This window comes from Notothenia rossii (assembly GCF_949606895.1).
Source record: "Notothenia rossii genome assembly, chromosome: 8".
In the NCBI taxonomy this organism is placed as follows: domain Eukaryota; kingdom Metazoa; phylum Chordata; class Actinopteri; order Perciformes; family Nototheniidae; genus Notothenia; species Notothenia rossii.
The window spans coordinates 80,091,994-80,105,041 of NC_136906.1; the positions used below are offsets into that span (position 1 = coordinate 80,091,994).

At 40.3% G+C, this 13,048-nt stretch overlaps 1 protein-coding gene across 2 annotated transcripts; it reads left to right on the top strand.

Moving 5' to 3' along the window:
* The first annotated feature begins 874 nt into the window (after positions 1-874).
* Positions 875-11,560, top strand: ipcef1 (interaction protein for cytohesin exchange factors 1). 2 transcript variants are annotated; one of them, XM_079643787.1, is made up of 9 exons: positions 875-1,127; positions 3,874-4,034; positions 4,292-4,365; positions 4,467-4,538; positions 7,696-7,751; positions 7,831-7,928; positions 8,010-8,193; positions 9,484-9,653; positions 11,110-11,560. In XM_079643787.1, the coding sequence occupies exons 2-9, from the start codon at positions 3,876-3,878 to the stop codon at positions 11,299-11,301; spliced, it is 1,005 nt and encodes a 334-aa protein (XP_079499913.1). In that variant the 5' UTR covers positions 875-1,127; positions 3,874-3,875; the 3' UTR covers positions 11,302-11,560. The 2 variants fall into 2 exon arrangements, with proteins under 2 accessions (XP_079499913.1, XP_079499912.1); XM_079643786.1 differs by lacking the exon at positions 875-1,127 and adding an exon at positions 1,165-1,712.
* Positions 11,561-13,048: the final 1,488 nt, after the last annotated feature.

Sequence of the window (13,048 nt, forward strand, 5' to 3'; positions counted from 1 at the left end):
TATGAGAAGTGGTTACCTTTGTTTCATCACCAACAAGTCTTTTGTCCTGAAATAATTCATTTGAATTGTTGTGCTTGTGTTTTGTTTGGATGTGAAGCTCTGTTGTCACATGTAAACAAGTCTGGCTTTACGTAAATCCAAAAGAAGTCAACTTTATTTGATTCTGAAAACCCCAACCTGCAAAAACCGAGACAGCTGCATCCTCAATTCAGATCTTTATAAGTGAAGGTGTACAAGGTCTTATCAGTATATAACTAAGGAGCAGAAGCTGTATTTGTTTGGCTGTAATGTTCACCCACAGTATGTCAATTGTTTTTTGGTAAAAAGCTAGAAATTATGTTTTTAAAGTAGCTTATCGTACCTTTTTTAATTACATTCATTCAAGTCTGAATCCTTTTCAAAAGATAGGAGTGATGGCACCACCTAGAGGACATTATTGAACATTCATTGAACTTATTTCATGAATGCATTACTGTATCTCCATTAGTCAGACAAACTGATTGAACTGTTCTCATATGAATTATTCCCCTCTCAAACTAAGGTCAAACTTGAAATTATGAGAAACTGGTCTTTTAGATTGCAGAATGTCAGAAAACCCTCAAATGTGCCCCCTCATTTATACATTCAAGAACACTTTTCTTATGTCTTTGCGTTGAGTAATCTTAATTCTCACGTGATTAAAAGACCATGCTGCAGAAAGAAGCTCAAACCAAACGTCTGACAATGAAATGTTTTGTTTTCTAGAGACCACAAACAGGAAGTGTGACTCTAAGAAACTGAAGGGTCATGTTGATTGTATGAAACAGGAAGTGTGTGTGTGTGTGTGTGTGTGTGTGTGTGTGTGTGTGTGTGTGTGTGTGTGTGTGTGTGTGTGTGTGTGTGTGTGTGTGTGTGTGTGTGTGTGTGTGTGTGTGTGTGTGTGTGTGTGTGTGTGTGTGTGTGTGTGTGTGTGTGTGTGTGTGTGTGTGTGTGTGTGTGTGTGTGTGTGTGTGTGTGTGTGTGTGTGTGTGTGTGTGTGTGTGTGTGTGTGTGTGTGTGTGTGGTGGGGGGGGGGATGTGTTCAATGTAGACATTCTCACAGGCAGCTTCCTCCTCTGCTGAGCTGCAGAGACGACACACTGCTGCAGGTAAGACGGTCTTTTTAGGGGGTTTTGTGGTATTTAGTCTGAAAGCACAATTCCATATCACTACAATGAAGGAATGATCATCAAGCTCAACTGGGACGTTGTTTACTGCAAAGAAATTAGGATTTTTTGCATTTTTTTTGCACACATATGTTTAAATATATACGTGGATAAACAAAGCCACAAACATAGTTAGACACCGATAGACAAGCAAGTAAGAAGAAGATGTTGTGAATATTATGTATGTAATTTAATCTTACATACATAAGCTACACAAAGCTGAAAAAAAGTACAGTAACAAAATATAAAGCAGGATATTATATATAGCTGCGTTTTTACCTGCCACCCTCAGGAGCAGTGAGTTAACACACACACACACACACACACACACACACACACACACACGAGAACACACACCCTCCTCGACTCCTATCCTCGAGACTTAGTCCTGCCCACAGGAGATGCGAGCGGAGGACTGAGGAGGGGAACCGAGGAGAGAGGAGGGGAAGCAGCAGGCGGTTAGAGAAATGAGAACTCCTCTCTTCTCAGCGGTCATTTTAAAGAGACGTCCATTAATGATGACAGGAGGTACAGCAGCACTCTGTCTGATGAACAGATGTGTTCATGATGACTTATATATTTACTTTGATTCATTCACAGTGCGGTATAATTAAGCAATAGCTCACGACAGGCCGTGGTATATGCTCATTATATCACAGCTAAGGGGCGTGGTTCGGCCCGACGCGAAGCGGAGGGTCGACAACCCCCTTAGCTATATGTATATATATATATATATATATATATATATATATATATATATATATATATATATATATATATATATATATATATATATACAATTTCAGAATCAAACAGAGCACTCTCATAATAACGTAACACTATCAGAGACTGGATATACCCCCACTTAATGGTCTTAGAAACATATGGACTCTTTGTTTGTAGATATCAACTAAACTAAAGCAAATAAAGAGAGTAGGCCTGTTATACTGAGTGATATATATTATACACACTGCTCTGCTTTCTGCACGGACCTCACAGCTGTTCTCTCTGTAAAAATTGCGTTGCGATGAAAGCAGTTAATAAAATAATATCCAGGGGATGCATGCAGAGCTGTCATTGGCTGAGATAAGTCCGGCCGTGCGTCACGACTCTTTGAAACATCTCTGTTCCCTGAAATGCATCCACAAAGGAGCCGTGGAGGACCGTGGAGGACCCATCAGTGTCTCCTCGGTTAGAGCTCCTCCAGAGAGCCTCCTCGATGCTCGATCCTCGATCCTCGAAGTGCATTTAGAGAAATGAGATGTCCTTCAACATGGCGCGCTGAAATTCATTTCCGGGTCACTACCGGAGGACCGAGGAGTCGAAGAGGGGGATTTGATGAAATGAGAAAGGGCCCTTGTTTCCTTCACTTGTTTCCTCTCCTTTTGCTCATTTCCTTTCCCTTTCTCTCCTCACCTCGTTTCCTCTCCTTTGCTCTCATTTCCTTTCCTTCACTTTTTATTTGCACGTTGTTGGCATACAGTTTGTTTAGTGTTTTGCTGTTGTTCCACATGTATTGTTTTGCTGTTGTTCCACATGTATTGTTTTGCTGTTGTTCCACATGCATTGTTTTGCTGTTGTTCCACATGCATTGTTTTGCTGTTGTTCCACATGTATTGTTTTGCTGTTGTTCCACATGTATTGTTTTGCTGTTGTTCCACATGTATTGTTTTGCTGTTGTTCCACATGTATTGTTTTGCTGTTGTTCAACATGTATTGTTTTGCTGTTGTTCCACATGTATTGTTTTGCTGTTGTTCCACATGTATTGTTTTGCTGTTGTTCCACATGTATTGTTTTGCTGTTGTTCAACATGTATTGTTTTGCTGTTGTTCCACATGTATTGTTTTGCTGTTGTTCAACATGTATTGTTTTGCTGTTGTTCCACATGTATTGTTTTGCTGTTGTTCAACATGTATTGTTTTGCTGTTGTTCCACATGTATTGTTTTGCTGTTGTTCAACATGTATTGTTTTGCTGTTGTTCCACATGTATTGTTTTGCTGTTGTTCAACATGTATTGTTTTGCTGTTGTTCCACATGTATTGTTTTGCTGTTGTTCAACATGTATTGTTTTGCTGTTGTTCCACATGTATTGTTTTGCTGTTGTTCAACATGTATTGTTTTGCTGTTGTTCCACATGTATTGTTTTGCTGTTGTTCAACATGTATTGTTTTGCTGTTGTTCCACATGTATTGTTTTGCTGTTGTTCCACATGTATTGTTTTGCTGTTGTTCCACATGTATTGTTTTGCTGTTGTTCAACATGTATTGTTTTGCTGTTGTTCCACATGTATTGTTTTGCTGTTGTTCCACATGTATTGTTTTGCTGTTGTTCCACATGTATTGTTTTGCTGTTGTTCAACATGTATTGTTTTGCTGTTGTTCCACATGTATTGTTTTGCTGTTGTTCAACATGTATTGTTTTGCTGTTGTTCCACATGTATTGTTTTGCTGTTGTTCCACATGTATTGTTTTGCTGTTGTTCCACATGTATTGTTTTGCTGTTGTTCCACATGTATTGTTTTGCTGTTGTTCCACATGTATTGCTGACATGTGTGTGTAGTGTTTCTTTTTGTGTTGTTCTGTTTTAACCCCTTGTGCGGAATGCTTTGGCATTTAAAATGTCATCAGCCAATAAAGCCCCTCTGTGTTGTGTTGTATATAAATAATGTTGTGATGTTTGTCCTTCAGCAATGAGCCGGCGGCGTGTCTCCGTGAGAGACCTGGGTCTGACGGACTGTCAGGGCTGGCTGCTCCGCAGGAAGGAGGCGCGCAGCTTCCTGGGAGCCAGGTGGAAGAGATACTGGTTCGTCCTGAAGAAGAGCTCGCTCTACTGGTACTCCAACAAGATGGTGAGAAACAGAAACTAGAAAAGCTTCTTTCTGTCATATTTTCTTCGGTTTAGACGCAAATATTGTCCTTTTTATCCATATTTGAGTCTCTTTGTAGTTCCTGTGCAGTACCTTTGGTCTTTGTAGCTTCTTTGTGGTCATTTTGAGTTGCTTCCTACTTGACCTGAGTGTCTTTGAGTCTCTGAGGTGTTCCTCCTCTCCTCCCCTCAAATTTGGATCAATAAAGTACTTCTTATCTTATCTTCTTATCTCTTGAGGCGGAGAAAGCCGAAGGGTTCATCTGCCTGCCAGGCTTCACCATCCAAAAGGCCCAACAGTGCAAGAAGAAACAGTACGCCATGTTTGTTTCTCTGTGTGAAACTCACCTGTCGACTAACGAAGTATTAGATTTAGAAGTATCTGTATTATTAACCGCACAGTGTTGTGTTTCAGTTCCATAACAGCCAGCCATCCTCTGGTTGTGACCATCTTCATCGCTGCAGAGAGCTTCACAGACATGAACAAGTGAGTATTCAAGAATCTAGATTCAAGATTCAAGGCTTTATTGTCCACATTACGTACAGTTTAGATCTGTCAATGAACAACTGAAGTCCAGGCTCCTCCAACAGAGCAACATGAATATATACTATATATCCATTCACAGCATGGTACTTGCGTACCATGCTGTGAATGGATCTGGCCCTTCCTACATCCAGGACATGGTTAAACCGTACACCCCAGCACGTGCACTCCGCTCTGCATCAGCCAAACAGCTCGCTGCACCCGCACTGCGAGGGGGACCCAAGTTCCCGTCAGCAAAAACACGTGGGTTTGCTATCCTGGCTCCAAAATGGTGGAATGAGCTCCCCATTGAAATCAGGACAGCAGATAGCTTACACATCTTCCGACGCAAACTGAAAACTCATCTCTTTAGACTCCACTTCGAGCGATAGAATTACTAACAAAGCACTTATAAACTAATAAAGGACTGGCTTTCTAAATGCCAGTTGAGTAGCACTTGAAATGTTTGGCTCTATGAAACCTGATGAACTTATATGATTCTGTTTTCTTAAAGGTTGTATCTTCCTGGTCGAACGCACTTATTGTAAGTCGCTTTGGATAAAAGCGTCAGCTAAATGCAATGTAATGTAATGTAATGTAATGTAATGTAATATACGGTATAGGACATAGAACAAATACAACTGATAAAATAGTGCAAGATGTGGGGGAAGCTTCTGAAGCAATTGGAAACAGGACTCAGAGAGACACGAGGAGAGCCGGAGCTTTGAGGGCAAACACTGACGGTTTATTTGGAGTTACGACCGGAGAATTGACAAAACAGGTGGTGTGTCACGAGTTGACACGGTGGTTGCCAAACCAATTCTGAAGAACTCCTTCTGCAGCTCGAGGTTTTAACTAGTTCAGAGTTTAATAATCAACATTCTTTATCAGTGAGACTAAACAAATATGGACCCTGAATCTAACCAGAGCTCTCGTCCATAGGAAAGAACGTGCGCCAGAGAACCTTCGTCCCTGAACAGTAAACTACCTCATGGCGGGTTGTGCTCTGTCATAGACTGGCAACAGCAATGCGCCCAAGCTCCTCCCCCTTAAGAGAGATAGCAGCAATACCCAAGCTCCTCCCCCTTAAGAGAGATAGCAGCAAAACCCAAGCTCCTCCCCCTTAAGAGAGATAGTAGCAAAACCCAAGCTCCTCCCGCTTAAGAGAGATAGAATCAAAACCCAAGCTCCTCCCCCTTAAGAGAGATAGCAGCAAAAGCCAAGCTCCTCCCCCTTAAGAGAGATAGCAGCAAAACCCAAGCTCCTCCCCCTTAAGAGAGATAGCAGCAATACCCAAGCTCCTCCCCCTTAAGAGAGATAGCAGCAATACCCAAGCTCCTCCCCCTTAAGAGAGATAGCAGCAAAACCCAAGCTCCTCCCCCTTAAGAGAGATAGCAGCAATACCCAAGCTCCTCCCCCTTAAGAGAGATAGCAGCAAAACCCAAGCTCCTCCCCCTTAAGAGAGATAGCAGCAATACCCAAGCTCCTCCCCCTTAAGAGAGATAGCAGCAATACCCAAGCTCCTCCCCCTTAAGAGAGATAGCAGCAATACCCAAGCTCCTCCCCCTTAAGAGAGACGGCCGGCCGAGAGTCTCTGACTCTGGTTTACTTTATTTCCTTGACTCTGCAGCATTTGTCCAGAGCCATTACTTTGAATTCTTCCAACAAATATCTATTCTAACATTCATTTTTGAAGGAGAGGCCGTCACAGTAAACAAACTGAAGGCTTCTCAATTCTCTAATTTCCCCTCCTCGACTCCTATCCTAGACTCCTATCCTCGACTCCTATCCTCGTGTCTTAGTCCCGTCCACAGGAGATGCGAGCGGAGGAGGAGGAGGGGAACCGAGGAGAGAGGAGGGGAAGCTGCAGGCGTTTAGAGAAATGAGAAATCCTCTCCTCTGTCTCTCTCTCTCTCTCTCTCTCTGTCTATCTATCTTTCTCTCTCTGTCTCTCCGTCTATTTATCTCTCTTTCTCTCTCTATCTCTCTGTCTATCTATCTCTCTCTCTCTCTCTGTCTATCTATCTCTCTGTCTATCTATCTATCTATCTCTCTCTCTCTGTCTCTCTATCTATCTATCTATCTCTCTTTCTGTCTATCTCCATCTCTCTCTCTCTATCTATCTGTCTCTCTCTCTCTATCTCTCTCTCTCTATTTCTCTCTCTCTATCTATCTATCGCTCTCTATCTATCTATCTCTCTGTCTCTCTGTCTCTATCTCTCTCTCTCTCTATATATATATATATATCTCTCTATCTATCTATCTATCTATATATATCTCTATTTATCTCTCTATCTCTCTCTCTCTCTCTCTCTATCTCTCTCTCTCTCTCTCTCTCTCTCTAGGTTGATTTGCATAAGTATCAGAGGTTGTGTGTTGTGTGTGGCGCTAGAGGAGAAGTGAGGTGATCAAAATGAGTGTGAATCCCCTCTGAGGATCCGAACCTCCACAGCACGTTGATGTCGATCACATGAACAGTTGTGTGGTTCCTTATCTCTGTTATCTCTGCACTGAAGATCGTTTTGAGCACTTCCTCTTCTTCCTCTTCTTCCTCTTCTTCCTCGTATCATCTCTCAGCTTTTATCCACTTCTTGTTTTGTGCAGCGAGAAGATGCCCAGTCATTTCTGTAAAAACATTTTATTATTAGAATGAACTTCACCGTCATGGTGCTTACTGTACGAGCTTTAGCTTTAGTGATGCTGTCAGTGATAACAGACAGACGAAGGAAACAAGTGGAGGACATGAGAGGAGAGGAGAGGAGAGGAGAGTAAAGGGAAGGAAGTGAGGTGAGTAGAAAACAGTGAAGAAACGGAGTGAGAGAAAATAAGGGAAACTAGACAATAGGAGAGGAAACAAGAGAGAAGGAGAGGAAACTAGAGAATAGGATAGGAAACTAGATAGAAGGAGAGGAAATTAGGTGAGAAGAGAAAGGGAAATGAATTAAGTGAAAGTCCTAAAAGGTGTGTGTGTGTGTGTGTGTGTGTGTGTGTGTGTGTGTGTGTGTGTGTGTGTGTGTGTGTGTGTGTGTGTGTGTGTGTGTGTGTGTGTGTGTGTGTGTGTGTGTGTGTGTGTGTGTGTGTGTGTGTGTGTGTGTGTGTGTGTGTGTGTGTGTGTGTTCAGGTGGATCAGTAAACTGTCAGAAGCAGCTGAGCCGAGTGAGCTGATCGACACTGAAGGTCAGACATACAGGAAATATCACATGTATCATGAATGAATACAGGAATATAACTGTGTGTGTGTGTGTGTGCGGTGCAGAGTGCTACAGTGAGGGCAGCGATCAGGACGATAACGAGGAGTGCTTGTCCACTTCCTGTTCTCTGACCTCGGTGCAGGAAGCAGCAGAATCTGACAACGTGAGAATCATAAACATTTATTTTTAATTCCTGCAGACATTTACATTTTATATTAAAACCCACCGTGTGTCCTCCTCTCAGGGAGAAGATGTCCCGCCTCCCTCTGAGGCTCTCCCTCCCCCCCCCTGTAGTGAGGAGGAGGAGGGACCTCTGAGCAGAAAGGGAAGAAGAAGAGTGGGGGGGGGCCGAGGAGGAGCGTCTGCCCCTCTACTGCACGTCCCAGAAGAGAGAGAAGAAGAAGAAGAAGGAGGAGAAGCCGTCACAGGTAAACACACATTTGTTTGTTTACAGGTGTTGTTGTTTTGTTGTTGTTAAAATACACCTCCAGTGTTTCAGGAGCTGAGTGATACAAATGTTGAACTTTTTTTATTTTTTGTAATTCAAGTTTGTTTTAACTCGCTCCATACATGCCATCATAATCGCGATGAAAAGCAGATCATTAAAAAAGAAATAAGAAGAATAGAAGTTGGACATTAAATAATAATAATACAAAAATTATACAATAATATTTCTAATAGTTATAAATAATTGTTTACATTTAATTTCCTATTTTTTATTCGAGGCATTTATTAGCTATTATTGGTAGGAGTAGTTTTTTTTTATTATTACTAGTTTTTGTATTTATTAGTAATATTAGTTTAATTCGTTTTTCAATATGATTATTACATTTGTTATTCTTGTAATTGTTATTTTTTTTATTTTTGGGCTATTATAATTATTTATTATTATTCTATATATTTTGTAATTATAATTATTTATATTTATTATTATTATTATTATTATTATTATTATTATTATTATTATTATTATTGTTATTATACATTCCATACTTTAACTTTTATAACGTTATAAAAGCAGTGCTTCTCAAAGTGTGGTCCGTGAGCGCCCCCTAGTGGTCCGTGAGTATATTGGTAAAATTTCACATTTGAAATAAATTTTTTTATTAAAGTCTTCCACACTCTCGCGGGAATATCTCCGCAATGAAGTGAGCTTACAAATGTTTGTGGAGTTAGGTGGACCTTGGTATGAAAAGGTTTGAGAAACACTACGCTAAAGTCTTCTCTCAGTTTAGTATAAGTGCTTTCACTGAAACATCTGAACACTTCTTCCATCACTAATGAAAAGAAAATAACCCAATCCAATCCAACTTTATTTATATAGCACTTTAAAAACTTTCAGACCAAAGTGCTGTACAGAAAGATAAGCTCACAAAACATAAAATAAATACATTTAAAATAAAAGATACAAATAAAAAATTAAAAAATGTAAAAAAAACAGCCATAAAATAAAAACAATAGACCACTGAAAGCAAATAAAAGCAACAATCTACTTGTCTACTCTTGATTTGATTTGATTTATTTATTTATTTAACGTGTAAAACATTAATAAAAAATAAAAATAATTATATCAAACAAGAGAATTATGATGCTGTACAACTCAAGCAGTATCAAATCAATAAAGAAGAATATGATTGACTCTCAAATGATATATAAACAAATGATCGACCTCAATCCTTAATTAAAATAATAAGTCAGTCTTCCTGGTCTGTTTTCAGATCCTCGTCCTGACGAGATGGAGTTGCTCTACCGGCGCCTGCAGGCCGCACGCCTCTCTCCCATTGGTCAGTCTCAGAAAGACTTCAGAGCCTCGTTCATCCACCGCTGTCCCGACGACAAGATCAACGAAGAGCTCCACCTCCTGAGGATCCTCAGCAGCACGATGAAGGTGAGAAACACTGCAGCGGGGAAGCACTCTTTGAAGGTCCCTTATTCCACTTCCTCAAGTCTCCTCTACAGCAACATGTGTCCCCTCTTCCTCATGTCTCTTCTACATCAACATGTGTCCCCTCTTCTTCATGTCTCTTCTACATCAACATGTGTCCCCTCTTCTTCATGTCTCTTCTATATCAACATGTGTCCCCTCTTCTTCATGTCTCTTCTACATCAACATGTGTCCCCTCTTCTTCATGTCTCTTCTACATCAACATGTGTCCCCTCTTCTTCATGTCTCTTCTACATCAACATGTGTCCCCTCTTCTTCATGTCTCTTCTACATCAACATGTGTCCCCTCTTCTTCATGTCTCTTCTACATCAACATGTGTCCCCTCTTCTTCATGTCTCTTCTACATCAACATGTGTCCCCTCTTCTTCATGTCTCTTCTACATCAACATGTGTCCCCTCTTCTCCATGTCTCTTCTACATCAACATGTGTCCCCTCTTCTTCATGTCTCTTCTACATCAACATGTGTCCCCTCTTCTTCATGTCTCTTCTACATCAACATGTGTCCCCTCTTCTCCATGTCTCTTCTACATCAACATGTGTCCCCTCTTCTTCATGTCTCTTCTGCATCAACATGTGTCCCCTCTTCTCCATGTCTCTTCTACATCAACATGTGTCCCCTCTTCTCCATGTCTCTTCTACATCAACATGTGTCCCCTCTTCTCCATGTCTCTTCTACATCAACATGTGTCCCCTCTTCTTCATGTCTCTTCTACATCAACATGTGTCCCCTCTTCTCCATGTCTCTTCTACATCAACATGTGTCCCCTCTTCTTCATGTCTCTTCTACATCAACATGTGTCCCCTCTTCTTCATGTCTCTTCTACATCAACATGTGTCCCCTCTTCTCCATGTCTCTTCTACATCAACATGTGTCCCCTCTTCTTCATGTCTCTTCTACATCAACATGTGTCCCCTCTTCTTCATGTCTCTTCTACATCAACATGTGTCCCCTCTTCTTCATGTCTCTTCTACATCAACATGTGTCCCCTCTTCTCCATGTCTCTTCTATATCAACATGTGTCCCCTCTTCTTCATGTCTCTTCTACATCAACATGTGTCCCCTCTTCTTCATGTCTCTTCTACATCAACATGTGTCCCCTCTTCTTCATGTCTCTTCTACATCAACATGTGTCCCCCCCTCTGTGGAAAGAGACTCTGAACAGTGATCAGCCCTTTGGAAACAGGGCTGAAACAGAGGGGATTATGGGTAATGCTGCAGTGATCTGTTTGGTGTTTCAGCCAATCAGAGACAGGCTCTGTATATATCTGAGACCTGTGATATATTGAGGAAGAAGAGGAGAATAGGGGACCTTTAAGTAAAGTAAATATACGTCAACATCTCACCGTTGTAAATGTACTTTCCACGAATGATATTTCTACTTCTCTGCGTCCTTCAGGCCAAACAGAGTGAGCTGCAGACTCTGGATCAGATTCTGAACGACCCGGCTCTCGCGGCGCCAACGTACAGGAAGTGGAAACTTTGTAACTTCCTGTTGCTTCAGGAGGTCGCTCATTACAGCCGGGCAGCAGGGGGCGCTGCAGAGCCTGAGGACGCTTTCACAACAACAACAACAACAACAACAACATGAACGCTTTTAGAATCTGAAAATCAAAACAAACACCAAGTGACTCTTATATATTTCACTTTATTGTGATTTATATCCATTCACTCAGGCACTGTACTAATATATAATAATATATGATATTGATATGTGTTTATGAAAGGTGTTTATTAAAGCTGCACAAATATCGTTATCTTATTAATATTCTTAATATTATTTTCGTGTCATAGTATTGTTTTCTATTTTTGTATTATTTTTATTAAACACCTTGATTTTGTTTGCCTCACTGAAGCCCTGAAGTGTTTAAATTCTCCTTCCACCACATAGTGCACTTTGTGAATTATTATTATTATTAGTTTATTTTAATATTATTGTAGAATTTTTAAAATATGTTTTTATTAGTATTTTATTATTTTTATTTTTATTATTATTAGTAGTAGTAGTAGTAGTAGTAGTAGTATTACAAAATAATATCATTTTATTATTTTTATTATTTATTTTGTATTATTGATACAAATCAACACATTTCTATAAAACCATTTTAATAATTAGTTAAAATTATTTATAACTCCACCAAAAAAGAACATTGAAATTATTATTTTACTTTAATGCAGGAGTGATAATATGTTAATAATATGTATATATATTAAACGTTTTTTTTTACATTTAAGTAACATTTGAAATGCCTTCCTTATACTTATAACCAGTGGCGTTGGCGTAGCTGTGGGTGGGTCCGGGTGGCCCACCCACAGCCAATCAGCGTGTCATTGCGATTTTTACGTTCCTGACAAGCCCAGAAGGAAGTGCCACAAACTGCAGTTCCTCTAGTGGCCGACAGGGGATGGATGCAGAAGGGAGCAATTCCCATAGACCTCCATGTTAAAATGCCCAACTTTACAGCAGAAATAAACATGTTTCTAACTTGGATCCAATCAAACTTATTCTGGATATAGTTAGATTCCACCTTCATGACAATGGAATAGAGAGTGCATTTTATTTTTATCGTTAGTAAATTAGTAAGTAAAGTAAGTTTTGCCGTGAGTAAATGAAAGTCTTATTTCTTCTTGAGGTCTGCAGTGAAGCGTGTACACATTTGCTGAATATGAAAACACTCTCAGTGTGTGCCCACTGTGTGACTGTCCAGGATAAACAACCTCTGGCCGCCGAGCTAAGCCATGTGGATGTCAGTTTTACATTCTGAGGCCGCCGTGCTTAGGTTTTTGTTTTCACTGCTAGTTTAGGCTTCTGCTTATGTTTAATTAGTGCATTACAAAATAAATAAAATCATGAATGAAGTTTCAGCTCATACCCCATGCAAACATTTAAAAGCTTAAATAATGTACAGGATTTCATTCTGATAAGGCAAAAGTGTTATTATAAATATAATACAAATATATATATATACACATTATGTACAAAAATATGTTTTTTCTGTCTTTATCTGTGCCACGCTTCAAAGCAGTTTCTGTCAACTACGACACAGAGGGCAACATCACAGGCTCCTCCTCCTCCTCCATGTCAGAAAACAAGCTCATAGCTCACGTTCAGAGTTCTCTTCATCATAGTTGAATCTATCTAACTATCTCTAAATTCTCAATGTTTGTCTGTCACTTTACTTCAATCGCAGTCTCCCGCCGTCTCTCTTCGTCTCCCGCCGCCTGTCTTCGTATATCTTCGTCTCTCTCCATTTCCCGCCGCCTCTCTTTGGTTCCCGCCGTCCCTCTTCGTCTCTTTTCGTCTCGCTTCGTATCACTCCGTTTACCTGATTACCTCA